The following is a 22,388-nucleotide window of genomic DNA, read 5'->3' as shown; positions in this document are numbered from 1 at the left end:
GCGGCAAGTCTTTTCGAAGTGGGACTAAAGAAAATTTTGTAGCAGTGAAAATCCTCTACAACATTTTCTTTAGTTACATTTCGATTGGACTTGCCGCTTTATTTACTATTCTTACTATTGGCCTCTGATAAACGCCAACTCAAAATTGGAAGTTGGATGGTAAGAAGAACATTCATATCACCAGGTACTGTTTGTTTGAATTTAGATGGATTCATTAGATTCCTCTTATGCATATTTTCTAGGAATTAACATTGTTTGTGTATTAAGTCTATTCGGTCTAAACGAAATTTTTGTCCAGCTTTGTCATGCTAACAAAAAAGTATTTTTACTTACATATCTGTTCAAATATTGTATGAAGATTCCTTTCATAGCTAATTTTCATTTAAGCCCACCTTTAACGTTTTATTTATTAATTTATAAACTTTACATTGGCACACATTAAATGGTTGGCTAACGGATATGATGATGTGACCGAATGAATGAAATAATGCCACGTTGAATGTGATTAAAGAGCAAATCACATTCCACGTGGTATTCTTTTAAAATTCATAATTCAATTATTTTGCAACATTAAAAATAAAATCTAATGACATTTAGTCTTTGAAAATCTTCCAAATATTTTCCCAAAAATATAAAAAGAGATGATGTTTTGATATGGACTTAATGTCATGTCACATTTCTATTTAAGATTTAATATAAAATTTATGAAAACTTAAAAAACAGTAGAAGATACAATTACAAAATATAACGGATTTTTGGGGCGGAAAATGTGATATTCTTAAGGACACTACTCATAGACAATTGAGCAAAAAGCCGTGAGGTCGTATTGAATCCCACCACCACAGCAAACTTAAAGCACATTGATGGGATTTTATTGGGAGACAATGCGTTTTATAAATATGTCGACAAAATAATTTGCCGTTCGTCAATGCAAAGTAAATAAAATAAATTCAATGAAGAAAATACTAAGGAAATATGAAGCAATTAGCCAAAATGCAATAAATAACGTATATGCACTGGCTGCAAAAACTGATGCTGCATGAGAAAATTTTCAATCTTTAGTTCACTTAAGGATGATTTTAAAACTCATTAACTAGCCAACAGTTATAGCGGCAACGACTACCTCTTATTAAGAAATTGTTCCTTCCTTCCTACTATCATTCGATTGAGTTTTCCTTTTGGTAGTACCCGTAGAGATGTCATTCACCACTTCTTCATGTCTTATTCAAATAGTATAAGACTAATATTCAATTTAACATTTATTTTTGTATTTAAATAATATTGTAAAATACTAACTTAACATACAGACTGATTTATAACTTGAATATAATTATTATCTACAAAGGAAACATTTCATCAAACGTTATATTGGCCATCATTATATTGATAATATCTAAGAATTTTTTTGATAAGTCCCTTTCGAGGCTGGGTAGTACATCGGACAAATACAAATCTTGATTATCGTTGATAATAGTGTTGCCAACAGCACCCAAAATGGGATCACCGTTAAATAAATTATCCAAATGTAGTTTAAAGACATCAACGTTGATTTTCAAAGGCAGGCGGGTGAAGCGGACATACTCCAAACCATCGGACATGGGAACGCGGACACCACGTATTTTAACCAAAGCTTTGGCATTTTCTAAAGAAAATAAAAACAATTTTCCGTTAAAATATTAACATTAACGAAGTTATAAAAAAAACTTACCACAATAGCCACGCATATTTCCCCTGCCCTGTATGTCCAACAAAAGAATATTCAATTTAATGAAATATTTTCCAGTAAAATCAAGTCTTGGCAGGGTCAGAACTAAATCGAATGATAAATTTGTTGCATTTGCTCTATTGGAGGAACAAAAAATAATATTTTTGTTATTATTGAGGTTTGATGGTTGAAAGTTCTGTACTTACGATAGCTCATTAATAGTGAAATTACTTCCTCCCTTGACAACGATGTCACTGAAAACTGTTTCGAATTGCCTACCACGACTCAAATCAATATTGTCCAAATACAACGGCTCCAATGGTGGTGATCGATATCCTTCCCCCAATTCGCCGGTAGCCAATCGTGGCCTCAAATCTTCAAATGCCTTAATAATGCAGTTGCTAATATCGGGATCATCTCGACGACAGGGGACAATGGACAGAGCTGTAACGAAAAAAAAAAACGACATTTTCGTTATTAAGTATTATGTTACACATAAAATTTAGTGGTTTAATATGCGTCCATGAAGAAATGGAAGTGATCGAATTTGGTATTCTAACTGTAATAGACTATATCTCGGAATTCTAATCGAATTGTATATTTCTTCTGCAAATTTGTAAAAAATCGGTAATATTCACCATAAAAAGTTCTAAACTATGGAAAAGTTTTTCGACCACAAATGCAAAAAATAGGTCAGAAAATGTGTCCAAAAATGTCTTCAATCTGGCGGTACCTTTATGTGGGGGCTATATGAAGGTATGGACCTATGTGTTTTGCTGGAGAAGTTTTGTGACCACTGGGAACCTCAAATGTCAAATTACAGGTAGTTCAGTCATGAATGTAGCTAAAATTCTCAAAACACCGCAAATCGGGCGGTATCTTTATATGGGGTATATATCACAACATGGACCTACATATATTCACAATTTTTAATGCGTAAGTTTTGTAAACACAAGAAATATAGTTAAAATCTTTAAAATACATGAAATCCGGAGGTGCCGTACCACAACATGGACCTACATATATTAACAATTTTTGGTGGAGAAGTTTCGCGACTACAGAGAATCCAAATGTCAAATTAAAGGTGATATATAACACTGTGCAACACTGAAAATGCAAACAACTTCTAGTATGGATTTTTTGAAAGTACATATTTAGACTATAAAAACCCTAGTTGGGTTTTGTCCTGTCAGATCCAGTTCGGATTTTATGGCCTCATCTAAACCGGGCTAACTCTACACTTTTTTGCATTTATCAGGCCTTTATCTCAGAAACGAATAGGTCTTGGTCTTGCTGTCTTTAGCAATATTGTAGCCCTAAACTAGTAGACCTTATCTTCTGAAGAGACCACATAAGAAAAACTCCATCTAGGGCATCAAAATCTATAAAATATAGAAAATTTTACATAATTGCTGAAATTCTGGTCGGTATCGGCTAAACTATTGTGAGTTGAACCAAGTAACCTTTTGCAAAAATCTTCCAAATAAAGTTCTCAACAATTTAGAACATTCTGAAACTCTAAAATGCTTTCTTCATGTTGTTTCAGCGGTATTTTGCATCATATCTTTTACAACACGTATTTCAAACACAGTTCACACCAACAGTTTATTCTCGCATTTCGGATTTCACTACATTATTGACATTTTTATTAAATCGTCGTTGAAAAATGTACTGAAAACAACGGGATCGAGGCATTTTACAACAATGACATGTTCTGAAGAGTTGTGTATTACATTCCAGGGAATATTTTTCCAAAATAAAATATTCAGAAATATTCTCGAGTTCATTATTTCTCCAAATATTTTATTCTTGTCCTTATCTACAAATTTTCTTCAGAGGTCAGAAGAAGATTCGCATTGGTTTCAGAGATATAGCCCCGAATTTCTTTAAAAACTCAATATTTAACCATGTTTAGATGGGGCCATAAAATCCGACCTGGATCTGACACAACAAAACCCAACTAGGGTTTCTTGTCGTTTGGGTCTGTACTTTCAAAAAATCCTCAGTTCGAATTGTTTGCACAAGATCACCTTAAAAATGTTGCACAGTGTAATTGTTCCACAAACATCCCAGATGAGACAAGGGAGATACTCTCATATAAATGAGTGCACTCCAATTCATATTCAATGATATGGGACCACCGACGTAGCCAGGGGGGGGCCGAAATGATTTTCGTTCCCATAGGATATTAGCTTATGTTACACATTTTTTTAATTTTGGAGTAAAATTTTAAAATGTTTTAGATTTTTAAAGTAATATGTAAAGTATTTGGGTCAACTACATTGGTTTACTTATTGAAAGTATGAAATAATGAAGAAGTAAAGGCCTGCGTACATAAGCTGCTTTGCCTGATTGCCTTGCTTTGCTGCTTCAATAAAAAAATAAAAGAACAAAGAAGGCCGACCCAATTTCCAACTGATGGCAACCCAGTTCGAAATTTCGTCTTTATTCTATTATTTTTATTACGTCAGAAATGAAGCAGGTAAGCAAGGCAATCAGGCAAAGCAGCTTATGTACGCAGGCCTTAAAGGCCTGCGTACATAAGCTGCCTTGCCTGATTGCCTCGCTTTCCTGCTTTATTTCTGACATAATAAAAATAAAAGAATAAAGGAGGCCGAGCAAATTTCGAACTGGGTTGCTCTTTTCTTTTTTATTCCTTAATCAGATGCAAGCAAGGTAAGTAGGCGAGGCAGCTTATGTACGCAGGGCTTTAGGTTTTTTGAGCAATTTTCTGCATAGTTGTTGGTAAGTATTGTTTAAGCGTTTTATAGTAATTTTAGGCTGACTCTAAGTGTTGAGTTCAGAACAAGATGTTTACTTGCTTGTAAACAATATCTAGAAAAAACATTCTTGTGGTCCTTATTCTTTATTATGTTTCAAATTTGCAAAAAAAAAGAACTATACCAACCATTTTTTATGATAAAACTTCTGTTCCACCGCATTCTCGTTCGTTGAGATTATTAGGAACTGGTCTCTTGTTACATATTAGTAAATGTTTATTGTACAAAAAAGGATTTTTCTGTCGCACTTTTATGTTTTGTTCTACCTTTCGAATGTTAATAAAACCAAGATTAATGAGCATGAGGTCAATATTTATATTTTATTTATTGCATATTATTTCCAATATTTCGAAATTACATTGAATTTCAACTTCAGGGATTTTTTTCTGTCGATTACACTGTGCAACATTTTTAATGTGATCTTGTGCAAACAATTCGAACTGAGGATTTTTTGAAAGTACAGACCCAAACGACAAGAAACCTTAGTTGAGTTTTGTTGTGCGAGATCCAGCTCGGATTTTATGCCCCCTCTAAACATGGTTAAATATTGAGTTCTTAAAGAAATTCGGCGCTATATCTCTGAAACCAGTGCGAATCTTCTTCTGACCTCTGAAGCAAATTTGTAGATAAGGACAAGAATAAAATATTTGGAGAAATAATGAACTCGAAAAACTGCATTTATTGCCTCAAATTTCAAAATATATGCATAAATTCCACAATTTTTATACATTTCGCACCGTATCTCCACAACCGTTAATTTTTTTCTGAATATTTTCTTTTGGAAAAATATTCCCTGGAATGTAATACACAACTCTTCAGAACATGTCATTGTTGTAAAATGCCTATATCCTGTTGTTTTCAATACATTTTTCAACGACGATTTAATAAAAATATCAATAATGTAGTGAAATCCGAAATGAGAGAATAAACTGTTGGTGTGAACTGTGTAATACATGTTGTAAAAGATACGATGCAAAATACTGCTGAAACAAAATGAAGTAAGCATTTTAGAGTTTCAGAATGTTCTAAAGAGTTGTTGAGAACTTTATTTGGAAGATTTTTGCAAAAGGTTACTTGGTTCAACTCCCAATAGTTTAGCCCATACTGACCAGAATTTCAGCAGTTATGTAAAATTTTCTATCTTTATATATAAAACTCAATTGTCGTTTGTTGGTAATTGAATCAGTTGAAAACGGCTGGAGCGATTTGGATAATTTTTTGTGAAAATGTTAGTCATAGTCCAGTTTAGGTTTTTATGCAAAGAAAAATTGGCCACGCCCACTTTTCCGCCCACTTTTATAAATATGTTATATCTATGGAACTACTCAATAGATTTTCCTGAAATTTGCAGGGAACGTAGAGTGATGGCCCCCCGGTTGAAATAGGCTACATATTTGGTTGAATTTCGGAATACCTCCCCTATGTCCTATTTTTGTAAAAATGCAATATTTGCAACAATTACAAATGTATCGCCTTGAAAATTAATTTCCGAGTCAATGGCGATTGTGTCTCCGACCTTACGTGCTTATTTGGGGCATTAAGACTGGACAACGCCCACTTTTTTAAATATGTTATATCTACGAAACTACTAAATCGATTTTCCTGAAACTTTCAGCGAATGTGCAGGGTTGGTCCCCGATAAAAATAGGCTACATATTTTTTGACTTTCGGATCGGGCGGGTACCCCCCTATGCCCTATTTTTGTAAAAATGCAATATTTGCAACAAATACGAATGTATCGGTTTGGGAATTTATTTGCGAGTCAATGGCGATTGTGTCTCCAACCTTACGTACTTATTTTGTGACTTAAGATCCGACCACGCTCACTTTCTACTTAGGTTATATCTACAGGGGATTTTCAAGAAAATCGCGATTTGTCTAAACTTTTAAATCTTAATAAATAAAAATCAAATATCGTTCGTTGGTAATGGCATCAGTTGAGAACGGCTGCACCGATTTTCGACTTGGGTTTTTATGCCAAGAAAATGCCCACTTTTACGCCCACTTCACCTATAACCTACTTTTCTAAAAATGTTATATTTACAATAATTACGAATGTATCTATTTGGAAGTTATTTTGCGAGACAATTGTGGTTGTGTCTCCGACCTTACCTACTTTTTTAGGAACCACAGACTTGACCATACCCACTTTTTAAAATATGTTACATCTACAAAACTAAAATGTCAGGGAATGTACAGGCATATTTTCTTGAATTTGAAGAGGGCATATTTAAAAAAACGCCTTACCTTTATGAATAAAAATCAAATGCTGTCATAACCCAACTTAGCTTTTTTGGAAAGAAAAGTTTACCACGCCCCCGAAAACAGGTTACATATTTTATTGAATTCCAGAGGGGGCGGGGTACCTCCCCTATGCGATATTAAAAAAAACGTTATATTTGCAAAAATTATGTATGTATCGGAATAAAAATTTACGGATTAATCTACAATCTAGGTACTTCTTTGGGGCCTATAGGCCCGACCAAGCCTGTTTTTTTAGTATGTCATAACTCCAATACTACTGAAGGGATTTCCATAAAATTTGCAGCAAAAGCTCAATGTTTGCCGTTGTTATGTGGGGTACCTTCCCTATGCCTTTCTGTTAAACGCTATATGTATAAGCCAAACTTATGATTATATCGGTTTCAGCATACATTTTGGTAGGCAATGAAGTTGTGTGCACCCTAGGACCGGACCAGGCCCACTTTTTTTAATATGTTATATCTTGAAAACTGATGACCACGCCCACTCTTTTCAAAACATTATTTTTCCAAAACTACTGAACCTAATTTTCAGAAAATATTCAGGAATGTCCCGTGGTCCAAAATGCTATATATTTGTAGACAAATTTCGTGGCCTATTATTTTGTAATCGGTGTATTTGTTAAACTTATGAGTGCATCAGGTTGCAAATTAGTTTTCGAGACAACGGTGGTTGTCCCCCGATCAAGAAAAACTATATATTTACAAATGTACTTAAATGGTGAGGTTCAACGGTCCATCAGCCATGAAAAGCTAAGACATATAGGTCTAAATAAGCGGGAGAATTCGATTTAATCATTTTTTTTAACTTTTAGTATTAGATCGCTTTAGGATAAATACAGTGACATGGACTATAATAAATCCTAAAAGGCACAAATTGGCGAAAAATCCGACAAATTCCGTAAGAGAAAAGAAAGGTTACAGACAAAATCTGTTGATAAATTTAAAATCCTTCTCGGTTTGACAATGGACCGAAGAAGTGAGATAGAAAATACCTACTTTTGAATTAAAACTCATTACGACGGGCCAGCAACGCGGACCGGGGTCTGCTAGTATTTTATAAATTTTGATGCCGTATATGGAGTTTTTCTTATGTTGGTTTTTCAGAAGTTAAGTTTTTACTAGTACAGGGCTATAATATTGCTAAAGACAACAAAGCCAAATTCCTATTCGTTTCTGAGATAAAGGCCTGGTAAATGCAAAAAACGTGTAGATTTAGCCCGGTTTAGGTGAGGCCTTAAAATCCGAACTGGATCTGACTGGACAAAACCCTACTAGGGTTTTTGTAGTCTAAATATGTATTTTTAAAAAAATCATACTAGAATTTGTTTGCATTTTCAGTGTTGCATAGTGTTACTCTTTGAATTGTATTTTGGGAATTATGGATTTGTAGAAATGTTCCTTTTTCCTGCTTTGACAAAGGACTTTGTGACGACAAACGAAATAAAAAAACTGATCGGAAATAGATTCTCTTCTTCGTCAAAATATCAACAAGAATCAGTCGGCTTTGCGGACAGGAATATACCCTGAGTCTGTGTGAACTGAAATTTTCATCGAATAGGGGCCACACAACCAAAATCCTTTAACCCAAAGCTATGTATTAGGAGATTTTCAGAATTGTGTAGCCATTTTCGGACGTATGAACTTGGCGACAAAATGTGGATTATATAATTGATCACAAGTGTTGCGGAGAAGGTACCTGAAGAAATATACCGGACCGACATAGTTCATTTTGAAAGTAGATTCTATTTTGGAAGTCATTCCTTTTAAAAGATTTTGCTCCCACCAGTCATTTCAGTTCGTTCCAGAATATTTTTCAGTTTTTTTTCAGGAAATTTCTAAACATTTCTAAGGATCCTCGAACAGACCTTAAACTGAATTTAACAACTATTTTGATTGTTTTTGAAGGATGTACCGCAGTATAAGGTTCGAAAGTTGTCGTGCGCCACAGTCACTACACATGACGGCCGTAGGTGTTCTTTCCAGCTTTCGGGCCATTTTCTCTGAAAGTATGGGCTTGCCCCTGAAAAACTTGTTCTGTAGTAATAGTGGCCCCGAGAACACTTGTTGCAAAAAAGGAAAGCGTTTCCAGAGAGGTCTTTTTATTTATTAATTTATTTATATCATATTTTTACTTATAACTAAATTATTAGCAAAAAGGAAGTGAAGCCATGACTACTTAGGTCTTCAGCTTACACTTATCCACTTATTTATAGTCGAGAGAGGTCTTAAACTGCACATCTCTGAACATTTTTGAAATACTCAGTGGAAGGTTACCGAAAGAATGGGTTGATATGGTCCATCTTCGAAGTTGATCAAAATTTGGACCAAATAAAACGAAGGCCAAATTTTGGACCGATCTGTTCGAGAATCATCGTGTCCTCCACCAAGACGGATGAACATAGCTAAGTCGACTTCAAGTTTTCTGAAACAGATTTCTTCCAAACACACTTTGGCCCTAAAACCATTATTTCGATGAGGTTTATTTTGACTAAAGGCTGAGAGTATAAAAAATGTAGATTGGAAAACATTTTGTTCATGGATTTTTGCTAAAAATATGTATACATGTATTGATCTTGGATTGGACGCCAGAATTTCATTTTAAAAGAATTGAAGACTGGTTGCCAGAGTTTTCCTAGTTCCTGGTCAATTTATGAGAAGATCCACGATCGGAAACCAGAATTTCTATAAGAAAAGTCCGACGATTGGACGCCAAAATATTTACATGCACGATCGGGCAATAGAATTCGTCATTTACATACCCGCGATTAGGTGCTAGAATTTCATGATTGATAGACTCAATATTGCTCAGAATATTTTTTTATCAAGAAAACCACTATCGGCCTTCAGAAATTCTTTGTGATAAGATCTACGATTGGACACCAAAATATGTTTAGGGAAATAACGATAGTTGGTTTCTTTATGACAATAAAAACGATTGGACACCTGAACTTCCGAAATTGTAAAATTGACCTTACTCTGGAGTGGAAAATTGAAGCCTGAAAAAAGGGGAAATTGGCCAAGAAATCTTACGGCATTTTAATTAAAAAAAAATTAAAAAAAAATTATTTCATCTGTAAAATAGGCCTAAAATAAAGTTTAAATCATTGCAAAATAATAAATTTTCGGGAACATTAACTTTAAAAATTTTGGTCAGGTGGGCCGCCCCCCCCCCCCCCCCCCCCTTCATGGAACTTGATACACACATGGAACAAATTCTACGAAGTGCAAAATTTCTGCCAAATCGGATACTCAACTCGTAAGATACAAATTATTTCATTCAGTTTTTCTTTTATTAATGTGTGTTATGTATTTCTTTGGAATTTTGTATGTACCTATGTGTCTGTTTTTGCTTTGCCTTTAAATCAGCGTCGCCCAACAGAATACCATCAAACTGAAGCAAGTGTTTATGTATAGGTGAAAAAACAACAACCACATGATGTTTGTCAGTCGTGTTTTGCTCACGTTCACTGTGAATGAGAGAGAATGGCAAAAGCAAAACAACTCAGTGGGCGCCCGCAGTAAACTGATGGCGGACCCTGCTTTAAATAAACAACTACAATTTATAAATGTGTGTATATAATGGAAATAGCCAGTGAGCGCTTACTGAGAGGAAGTGAGCATCCATTTCAATGCCCACTGGTGCATGTGTTTGTTTTTTGTGGCTTTTTGGGTTTGTATTTGTTTGCACCCAAACATATATATGTTTGCAGGACCCAAACATATGTTATGTTTGGGACTGCTTGCAAACAAATATGTATATGTTTGCTGCAAAATATGTTTGGGACATATGTTATAGAGGCCTTTTTTCTATGTGTGATAGTAGTTTCAACAGAATAAGCTTCAAATTAAACATACACTGCTTAATTTCAAACATAAATTGTTGCTTAAACCAGGGATAGGCGATGTGCGCTTACTGAGAGCAAGTGAGCATACATTTCAATGCATTTTACATTGAAGTTTTCGCTCACTTGCTCTCAGTAAGCGCACATCGCCTATCCCTGGCTTAAACTGTAATTACAACAGAAAGTGCTTGAAATTAAACACAAATAGTAGCAAATTAATTTTCGCACAACAAAAAAATGAGTATTATTCAAGCAGAAGCACAACAAAACTCAAAAAGACGTGTTAGTTGCTCGCGATTTTTTGATCGAAGCGAACGAAAGATTGTGAAGATATTGTTTTTTAATAAATCACAGTAAATAAAAGAGTCAATAAAAATTGTAACAAAATGCTTAAATGACGAAAAAGTTGTGTATTAAAGTGTATATTTTTAGTGTCATAAATAATTTTAATTAATGTTTAGAAGTTTTATTAAACATATTCAGAAGTTATTTGGGAACTTTTGCAATAAATCGTGCCTAAAATCGTAACTCAAACTGTGTAAATTTTAAACACATTTTGCGTAAAATCTTGCAACAACAAAGCTGTTGAAAATTACGCATTTTTGTGTCGCATCTTGTTGCCTATCATTATCATAGTGAAATTCAACAGAAAAAGTTTAGAGTGTACTATGGTTTGTCGTGGCAGCAGATGGTTTTCAGCTGCGATAGATGGGCGATGTACTACGAGGACCGCATTCACACGTCTGCTGCTGATCTAGGGGTTCTCTATTATATCATTGGACTTCTCTCTCTTTCTCTAGACTACGAAAATCCCTCCTGGCATGCATGGTTAGGAGAGCCATATCCACCATTAACAATCTTAGCGTTGCATTTATGATTGCGGACCACACTGGCGCTAAATTACCGCAGACGTCCTGTCGCGTGAAGGTTTCTCTATCTGCACCCCATGGGCTACCAGCTAAGAACTTTAGGACCTTGTTCCTATATCTCAGCACGTTACAGAAGCTGTGGCATGAACGGACGAATCATGGGGTATTTAGTGGTCGGAATTCTGTTTCCATCCACCGGGACATTCAATCAGACTTCAGTTATGATATCAGTATTATTGAGGACTGAGAGGAGTGAGGGCCATTTTCTAAAGTTCAAGTAGACCCCAAACAATGTACGGTGGAACTTTCGTGGCATTCTAGCTTTTCTGAGTTTATTCTGATACCTGAAACCCGAAACAGGTTGGATAAAATTTGTTCATTTATTTCTTACTCATGGGTTGATCATTGGTTCAGTAGTCAATTCTTCAGCATACGAGGGTTGTCCGATATCTTTCTTTCCTAACAATGTAAACGCGAATATTTACCATCACAAAAAACAATTATCTCGATTTATGTGACATATATTGTATGAAAATGACAAATAGATTTAGCAAATCCAGTCGATTTAGGACTTGCTAAATCCAGCATAGTCTAAACATACTGTAACGTGGTTTTCAAATGTCTAAATAAAGGTACTTTCTGTGTTTAATTGTGTCCTTATAAATCCATATGATATTAGGATATAAAATTCAAGTAGTTAATAAATAGACAAAAAAAATGTAAATTAACTTTCCTTGCGGAAGAAAATTTAATCTCAGTCAAAATTCATTTCCAACAAATACTTACGCAGATTTCCCAGGCAAATGTGAAACAATGTGAAAGAAACAATTAAAAACGAACAGCAACGAATAGCGAACATTTTGAGGACTGACACAACAACAAAATGAAACGAAGCTTTTCGCAGTAACTAATTAAACTAAAGTTTTGGATGATGCCACAAAGGAAACTCAATATTTAAATGTCCTTTTTTGGCTTACTAATATGCGTTTATTTCAATTCCGACAAAATAGGCTCATCACACCCTGCACCCTGTTTACCCTGTTTACGGAACACAAAAAAATTCACCATACACACACGATCAACGCGGGAACTATTAGATTGTACGTACAAGTAACAATGATATTATCTTTTTTAAGTACGAATCGCGATCCGAAATGCTAATCCCACTCAGACAAATAATATTCAACTGAGAGTGTCAATCGCGCAAAATGCTCTATTTAAGATGTGAGGTAGTAACCAAAACATAAACAAAGCTAGGAATTCCAAATTCTCACGTACTCAAAATCGAGTTCGTGTTTTATGTAGACATGTTCAATACGATGAATCACCAAAAGAATTGGCAGCATAAAAGAAATACCGATTTTTTGAAAGAAAGAATGAGTCGGTTTTGCCTGCATCTGAAAATCCGGACTATAACTCTACAAAAAAAATAACAACTGATGTGTTGGTCATAAGTATATTATGAACAGATCCCTAATTTAAACCAATAAGGAAAGGATCAAAGTCAGGCGGGGCCGACTATATGACACCCTACACCACCACGATTTCAAATTAATTTGGAAATTTTTTTTCTAGACAAGGTTGCGTCACATTTTCCAAATTTCATCAAAATGTCTGTCCAATTTTGTGCTTGGTGCGTTAAATATCCAAATCTGAACCGATTTCAATATAATTTGGCAAACTTGTTTCTAGCCCAAAATCGGCGATTTCATTTCAATTTCATGGAAACTTGACAGAATTTGCGTGTTTGGTGCACCAAATACCTCAAATCAAATATATGTATAATGGAGCTACATCCAAATCTGAACTGATTTCAATATAATTGGCGTATGGAACACTGTAGCATGACACCGACGATATTTTGGTATATCGACGACTTACTTGCTCAACCTCGTATCCTAAAAAATTTTGACTTTTTTATATCAAACACTTGCTATTTTTGTGTTTTATTACTGCAACCACTTATTATGTCACTATGTTGTCGCGGTTCTCCAAATATTAATAAAATATATTCTCGTATCTCATTCACTCCTGTTGTCATAACTGCCTCAAACTCGTATCTTAATTAGAGTTGGGTAATCTAGTTCCTAGTTCCTCGTACTAGTTCCAAAACGTATGAGTAACATCATAAAATGTAACGTGTAATATTAAGTATACGCAGTTTATTCATTGAAAAAATGTGGGCAATTGGAACTGTGAAATGAACTAGATAGTTCCATATAGTTCCTTTGGCACAACTCTAATCTTAATACCTGAGCGTAGATGTCTGACTGGCGGAAGCTACGATCTTGAAATTTTGCTTCAGGGTTAGTCTTGGGACGTAGATGGTCGATTTAGCTGGGTTTTGGAAAGTTCGAAGTAAACGGGTTAAAAAAGTACCAAAATGTACCAAAAATTTGTGCCATTTGAGTGATTCACTGATAATCAACGTCGTAAATTACACAGTTAATCACGCCTACGGGCTATACAATTTTTGACAAAATGGCGCTCTGGTAAGCTTTCGCTTATCATCCCACGTGTTTTCTTAAGGATTAATTCCTAAATTCACGATTTCTTCGCAGAATTTTATAAATTAACTAAACGCAAATATTCGTGGAATTCTGAAAAATCGTTTTTACAGTGTTTTATTTAACTTGCTTTGGTGTCCGTTTAGTTCAAATTTAGTAACTCATTTTTAACACATTTGCAGTCGACCAATCGAACTGAAACTTTGCACACTTTTCAGATATGGATGACAATACATGAATATGAAACCAAAACCAATTGTAACGGTCCTCACCTGACACTATTTCTTCTGACTACTGCTACCTTTAAATCCGACCGTGCTCAGGGCTTGGGGGGTGTTCTTGTCAAAAGAAATATGTCCCAACCAGTTACAGAAAAATTAATTTTTTTTTTTTGGTAGCTATTTATTCTTACAAGGAAATCGCGATGGTCATTGTCAGTATAAGGGTTTGTTTATATGGATTGGAATCTAGGTGTTATAGATTCGTTGTCGGACATCCCTCCCAACCATGCCGACTATATATTTCCGTCAGCCCATATACATTCTAAATGCCTACGTCTTCAATTTCGTGGAACTACTATATGTCCTAATGAGAATAAGATGTAATTTTAATTTTTAATTGCAGTATATTTAATAATGAATAAGAACAAATGACATTTATCAAAATTGGTACAAAAAGATTAGGTAAATGAGAAAATGAGATCTAATGTCATGTTCATACCAGCATTTGAATCACGTCGTTCGTTCTCATAATTACGTACACGAATTAACCCGTTCATACGACATGGTACACAATTCATAGCAACATGATTCATATTTTCATAGTTTTTGTTTTCTGATTTTAAAGAAAGTTTCAACCAAAATACGGTTAAAATTATTTTATATGAACTGCAAAAATATTTATCCTTCTTTCCGATATCTATTTAATATTAAATTCTATTATTTTCATTCATGTTTTCCATTTTTTCTCACAATTTTGGTGTTTTCAGTATATTTTCAATTTTTTCTATTTCAATAATTAACGAGAGAGAGACCTGCCAACATATCTTTTTCATATACAGACATTCCGGCAGGCATTTGATTTTTGTTTCTAAATTTGTACGCGAATTTGAAACGATGGACAAGAAATGCAACTGCAATGGAAGAGAAGACAAAATTTGCTATGATTTAAATGTATACTAGCCGTTAAACTGTTTACTTTTCATTCATATTTTGCAGTTTTTCTAAAAAGTTTTGGATTTTTAATACATTTTTAATTTTTTATTTTTCCTGTCATAATTAATTTATTTCGATAAATTCTCTCATTTGTTAGAGATGGGACATATTTTATCGTCGTTCGAAGAGTAATTTAAATTGAACAAAGTACAAAAATCGTTGTTCGTTCTCAAAATTTTGTATGGGAAATGAAGTAATTGTATCGTAATTTGGGGTCGAACAACAAATAGAGAGCGAATTACCGCTAGTCTGAATATGGCATAACAGATCGTGGTATATTCTAATTGATCTATTATAGTTTATGTTATCGTAAGAAAAAGTAAACGATGTAAGTATGTCGCGGAAAAAGAATAATATTAATATAATTTATAAACGATACTTATATCCTATATAGTGTTTGAATTATTATGTTATTACTTACAATCATTATTGGCATTTGTCGACAAGCGCTTGTTGATCTGATCTGATAATGATAATCTTGTTATGATAATATTATTTTCATAGTATAAACAGTTAACATGATATAAAAAACAGGATCTTCCAAATAGCGAACTTCTGTATGTTATAATAGCTTTCGTATTCAAATTAAATAAAAATAATTCATCCGGGATAAGAGCTTCGTTTCAAAATTTTCCCTTTTAGGATGTCATACTTTTAAGACTTGATATCTTGTTATGAATAATTAATCCTTGATTTCTTATAATAGTATGTTGCCTTTTGATATTTAATCTCGGAATATAAATTTGATGGATCGCTGGAATTTCAGCCTCTTCAGATTAATATTTTCAAAATTCAAATTTCAGGAAATCAGCATAAAATAACTATTGACCCATAATTTTTGGATTTTCAGACTTATTTAAATTGAAGGACAATCCCAAACCAGCGAGGACTTCATAACCAGGATAAATTTCACCCATCCAAATAGCAGTATATCCGTTCAAAGGACTTTTCCTCAAAAATAATTATTAAAAATTTTTCTTTGATATCGTTCTATTTCTTTTCAAATTTCAAAATCGAATCTCAATATTCTTGTATAGATCTCAGCATAGAAACAACTATGTTCAACGAAGATTTAATATTGCAAATTCTTATAAATTTTTGTATTGATCTGCTTTTCCAAATTGTTGATATAAAAGGTTTCGTCCTGATTATTGCAAAATTGTATAAAATTCAACCAAAATTTTCTCCAAACGTATAAAAAAAATCTTTCTATGGCCGATGTAAATTATTGGTTGCAATCCTTTTCCCCAAATTATTGAGCGGTTATTATATTCAAAGGATATTTAAAATTTTCAATCCTTAAAATCCAATTTAATTAATAGAAATCCTTCGGCAGGGATTTTGAAAATTGCCCTTTTTATGAATATTATATTTTTTTAATATATTTTTATATGTTCTTTTCAAAACGAAAACCAAAAGTCGAATTCCAAAACAATTTTTTCATTTCTATACCAAAACTTTCTGACACCCAAAACAAAATCCAAAGTTTTCTTTTCAATAAAAAAATTATTTTCAGTAGAAGTAGTTCTGCTACAAAGTAGTCACACAATATCGGTCAATTTTTTCCTATAGCCAACATATAGCGGTGCCACCCGATTTAGTTCAAATCTAGTAACTCATTTTTAACACAGTTGCAGTTGACCAATCGAACTGAAACTTTGCGCACTTTTCAGATTTTGATGACAATACATGAATATTAAACCAAAACTAATATGGGTCCATTTTTTCCTATAGCCCCATATAGCGGTACCATCCGATTTCAAGTGTTTTATGGATTTTGTCTTCATTTTCAATGCGAATTGGCTGTAACTTGGCATTTGGAGTTCCCAATTGTACAGAAACTTCCCCACCAAAAATTGTGGACATGGGTCAGATTTTGGTGTAGCCCCCATATAACGTACCACTCGATTTCAGGCAATTTAAAGTTTTTATCTAAATGTTCGGCCTAAATTGACTGTAATTTAGTTATGGACTTCTCAGTGGTCAAAAAATTTATTTACTAAAAAGTTAAAAATGAAAAATAATTAAAAGAATTAAGTTTCAGTGTTTTATTTATAAATGCACTTAAAACTAGAAAATAATTTGTCGCTTAGCCTTAATAAGTTCTTCATCATGATGGAATCTCTCAAATTAAACGGCAAGCGTTTTACTTGAGAAATTCATCATGCGGAAGAATATACTTATTAAGTCTAAGCGACAAATTATTTTCTAGTTTTAAGTGCATTTATAAATAAAACACTGAAACTTAATTTTTTTAATTATTATTAATTTTTTTGGAAAATAGTAGACAAAGTCTACACAACTGATCTGGTTCTGAACGTGGTACCGTAGGGTCAAATACGTGAACCATAAAGAAGGAAGAGTGGAGCGCTTAATGCGAGAAAAAAATCTGAATGAGGGCTCTATTGGATTGTAGGTGTGTTTGTAAGAAAAAAGTACTAAAATGTACAAAAATTGTACCTTTCGTATTAGGCGAACGAGTAGAGCTAGAATTCTGAGAGGAAAATTGGCGGAGTGCAAGATAGTTGTATAAAAAGGTTTTGAGATTCGAACAATAAGTTTACAAGTACTAAACAAAATGTTTCCACAACACCCCCGAAGGGACAAGGTGGACTCCTCTCCTATCAATGAGTGCACCCCAATTAATATTGGCTCAATGATGTGGGACCTAATTCTTATCGCCGAGCACGAACGGAAAAAGATTTTCAAGCTTTTTGAAACGTATTGTAATAGGCACGCCCTTTAGGCTTATATTGCACAAAATGAAATAAGTAAAAAACAAATAGGGAACTTTATTTTATGGAGATGCCAGCATGAAGTACAACACCGCAAAATTGGAGGCAATTTCCCAAATCGAAAATATTTTTTAAACCCGGTTTCTTTTCATTTCATTTTCATTTTTTCGTTTTTATTTACTTCATTTTTATAATTCTTAAATTGAAATGAAAGATTTCCTCTTTCATAATCATATCGAGGGTATAATATACAACACTGTGAAAATTAATCTTCCACACGACACCACTTTTGAGTGAAGTTTTTCAGGGCTGAAATACTGGGGAAATGTAGGCCGACATTACACTACGTGGATTTGCCACCACCGAAAATATTGATGTTTTCGTCAAGGATTGAACCACAGACCATTTCAGTTTTCAAAGCTGACGTGCTTAACACTGCACCACGTTTGTTCCCAATCCCAATGCAATAGTTACCATAAAAGGAGGCAGTCTTTATGGTGGTAACTGGACGATAAAAGTGGAACAATTACATTTATTATCTACGTCACTGATTGCATGTATGGTTGAAGTACCACGAACAAAATAACCATATTCTGACAATGCAGCGCGATAGAAGACCAAAAATAGGAGATACTTGTCTCGGCGTTTGTCGCTATCACATGTACTTATAAATCGTTTTTTTGACTCTCCTGAAAAGTTCTATTTTTTAAGACACGAGGTTGAGGAAATAAGGCATCGATTTGTAATTATACCCTCCAAGATAAAATGGAGGGTAAAATTATATTTCTGATTCCGTTAGCAACAAATCGAGATATTCGTCGGTAACCCCATAAAGTATATCTAACCTTGAAGTCCGAAGTCCGTTAATCTGTTGAAATAGAAGATACAGATCGCAATATTTAAGACGGTGCTTTAGCCACATTATCCTTCGTTGAGAGAATTAAACATTTCCCCAGAAATTTGTTTTCTATAGGTCCACGTTAAGCCCCATAGAACGCTAACTTCCGATTCTCGGTATTTTCAAGGTTTTAGCTTCATTATCACAACGAAGTACCTGACATCTCCACCAAAAATTGTCAATATAGATCCACATTAGCTACCTTTTTGATGGAAGTACCTACAATTTGACGTTTGGGACTCTCAGTGGTCACAAAACTACTCCACCAAAGATTTTCAATTTCATGTTTCGTTATAGCCCCCATATAACGGTACCTCCCGATTTTCGATATTTTGAGTATGTTAACTACCTTTTTTGACGCAAGTACGTGCAATTTAACATTTAAGGTTCGCTGAGGTAGCAAATTATCTCCAACAAAAATTTTCAACATAGGTCCATGTTTTGGTATTGCCATCATATAACGGCACCTCCCAGTTTTCGGTATTTTGAGGATTTTGTGGTTACAAAACTACTCCACCAAAAATTTTCAACATAGGTCCATGTTTCGGTATAGCCCCCATATAACGGTACTTCCCGATTTTCGCCATTTTGAGGGGTTTTAGCTAAATTTTTCACAAACTACCTGTAATTTAACATTTGAGGCTCCCAGAGGTCAAAAAACATCTCCCCCAAAAATTGTCAACATAGGTCCATGTTTTGGTGTAGCCCCCATATAACGGTACCTCCCGATTTTGGGTATTTTGAGGGTTTTAGCTACGTTTTTTCGACAGAAGTACCTGTAATTTGACGATTGAGTTTTCCGGTGGACACAAAACTACTGCACTAAAAATTTTCAGTATAAGTCCATGTTTTGGTATAGCCCCCATATAACAGCACCTCTCGTATTTTAGGTATTTTGAGAATTTTAACTACTCGCTGTTATTTCACATTTGAAGTCCCCAGTGGCCTCAAAGCTTCTACACCAAAAATTGTCAACATAGGTCCATGTTTTCGTATAGCCCTCATATAACGGTACCTCCCAATTTTCGTTGTTTTAAGGATATTAGCTAAAATTTTTAACCGAACTAACTGTAATTTGCCATTTGAGGTTCTGAGTGGCCGCAGAACTACTCCACCAATAATTGTGGACATAGGTCCATGTTTTGGTATTGTCCCCACATAACGGTACCTTCCTATTATAGGTATTTCGTGAATTTTAACTACTTTTTGACTAAACCACCTGTTATTTGACGTTTGAGCTTCAAAGTGGTCACAAAACTTCTCCACCAAATAGTTAATAGTAATGTTTTGATAGAGAAACCGTGACGGAGGAGCTTAGTACTTTCATAAACTACAGGAAACTAATTATTCAATATATGTAGCTTCAATACAATTCGTGGTGGAGGGTGTAAAAAGTTAGGTCCGGCCGAACTGAAACATTATTTCAGTTACAGTTCGGCCGGACCTAACTTTTTACACCCTCCATTACAATTTCTTTTCACATTTAAATGCAAAAATAACTTATATTCGGACATTCAATAGATGTTTGGGTTTGTCGACAGCCAAGCTACCTCTATGAAAATATTAATAAAAGTTATATGGTTGTAATGTAGGTCCCCATTCATCCATCCCCATCTCTGGAGTAGTACTTTCTTGGTAAATAATACATGAGCACCAGATATTTAACACCTCATTTTCTGATTTTAACCAGTTCTTACCATTATATAAGTATGGACTAAGTATAAAACAAATATTCAATTCTATACCTAAATTGGAAATATTCCCTGCCCTCATGCCAATCTGTCAACCAATTATGAGTCATCGGCATCAAAACTAATCAGCTGGTTATATATTAACATCCAATACTTTTTGTTGAACATCTACCTTCTTTAAAGAATAAATTCAACTAAAGTTAAAACGAACAATATAACATCATTTTAATAGATGAATTATTTATAAGAACGTTTGCCTTTTTATTGACCGACGACAATTGTTTATATTTTATTGAATATCCAGTCAAAGTTTTATCAAATTAAAAACAATGAGTGATGGATGTGTCCCAAAAGTTTGATAATGAACCCAACAGAAAAAAAAAACAACAGCAACGAAAAACAAACATCGAATTTGAATAGTAAATTTAAAACAGTTTTTTTTTTTAACTTGCGGTTCCAAATATGACAATGATGTTCCTCGTCTACTGATTACAATATATGAAATAAAACAACAACAAACACAAAGAACAAATAAAAGAATTTCAGTTTGGTTTCTATGAAAAGTAACGAAAAAGGCACTGGGGTACACAACTCAGGCATCTCCTTGTGTATTTCAAAAATGTCAAGTTCTCATCAAGGCTAGTTAAAATAAAGTCCATGTCTTTTTGTTCCCCGCCCAAGAAAACAAAATTTAAAATGGCCAAAAACACAAACGGCACTTTTTTCGACATAAATAAAACCAAAACAACAAAACAAAATGGTTGTAAAATTCAAATTTCCATGTGCATTTTTCCAATAGCCTGATATGCTCGGTCGAAATTTGTAGCAATTTTTTAATAAAAAAACAACAGAAAAAAACTTTTATTCATTTACTAACGAACCAAACAATTGGGAGTTGAGATTATGTATGCATGGATAAGGATGCTGCTGTTCCTTCTCACCAACCACCAACAATGGCTGTAAACACCACACCCCACCACCATACACTGATTGTGGTTTTAAACAATTGCCTTGCACGCCATTACATTCATCGATACCAATCATCACATGTCCATCATTTGGTATCATTTGGTATTCCTTTGTACCTCTGTCGTAGCACAGAAAACAAAACAACAAAAAATGTCAAAATTATCCTTAGGAAAAATCATCCAAAAAAGTTGTTGATTTTTTAAGTACGTCCACACGTCCCTCTAAATACATGGAATCAATCAAATGTCATTCGAATTTCGAGTGGCATTCACTTCACTAATTGTTTCATTTACGCTTAAATGAAATGTTCGTTTAATTGTAACGTTTTTCTTTGGATGTGAGATTTCAGTGTAGCGTTTAAAGGCATTGTTTGAGGTTTGAAATTTGTTTTAGTTTTTTTTTAGCTCCACATGCAGATGACCTTTGACACCTTCGTTATTTTGCAATTGTATTCATTTAATTGTCAGTACTTCTCGTTAGGCGGTCGACGGTGCTCATTAGAACTACATTTGTTTCCTATTGAGCTATTTTATCCCTACGAGGGCGGTTCGGAAACTTCTTAGCCTATCAATGAAAGAGAATAGTTAGTTTTTCAAAAATATTTTTATTTTTCAATATAATCTCCTGAAACTTCAATACACTTAGTCCAACGCTTTTCTAGCAATTCTATCCCTTGATTAAAAGATTTGGGAACAAGTAAGTCGCTGGGAGCTAAATCAGGAGAATAAGGTGGGTGGTCAAGCAACTCGTACTTTAATTCGTTGATTTTAGCCTTTGTTAAAACACTCTTGTGCGCTGGTGCGTTGAAAAATTATTTTTTTGTGTTGTAAGCCAGGATTTTTTTTCTCGTATTTGTACATTTAATTGATCCAAAAGTTTGCATTAGTACCCTGAATTTATTGTTTTACCCTTTT

General features: G+C 34.1%; 2 protein-coding genes across 2 annotated transcripts in view; one reads left to right on the top strand and one right to left on the bottom strand.

Moving 5' to 3' along the window:
* Positions 1 to 22,388, top strand: part of botv (exostosin like glycosyltransferase 3) — a 203,210-nt gene that overhangs the window by 128,342 nt on the left and 52,480 nt on the right. The window lies entirely within an intron of this gene.
* On the bottom strand, positions 1,338 to 21,573 carry LOC141406020 (protein takeout-like). Its single transcript, XM_073990987.1, has 4 exons — positions 21,387 to 21,573; positions 1,912 to 2,149; positions 1,709 to 1,842; positions 1,338 to 1,642 (listed from the first exon to the last, which is right to left on the bottom strand). The coding sequence occupies exons 1-4, from the start codon at positions 21,571 to 21,573 to the stop codon at positions 1,338 to 1,340; spliced, it is 864 nt and encodes a 287-aa protein (XP_073847088.1).

The sequence above is a fragment of the Musca autumnalis genome, unplaced genomic scaffold (genome assembly GCF_047663935.1).
Source record: "Musca autumnalis isolate F117 unplaced genomic scaffold, ASM4766393v1 scaffold_5, whole genome shotgun sequence".
NCBI classification, from domain to species: Eukaryota; Metazoa; Arthropoda; class Insecta; order Diptera; family Muscidae; genus Musca; species Musca autumnalis.
The sequence above is the reverse complement of the archived record's forward strand: the minus strand, read 5'-3'. Positions and strand labels throughout refer to the sequence as shown.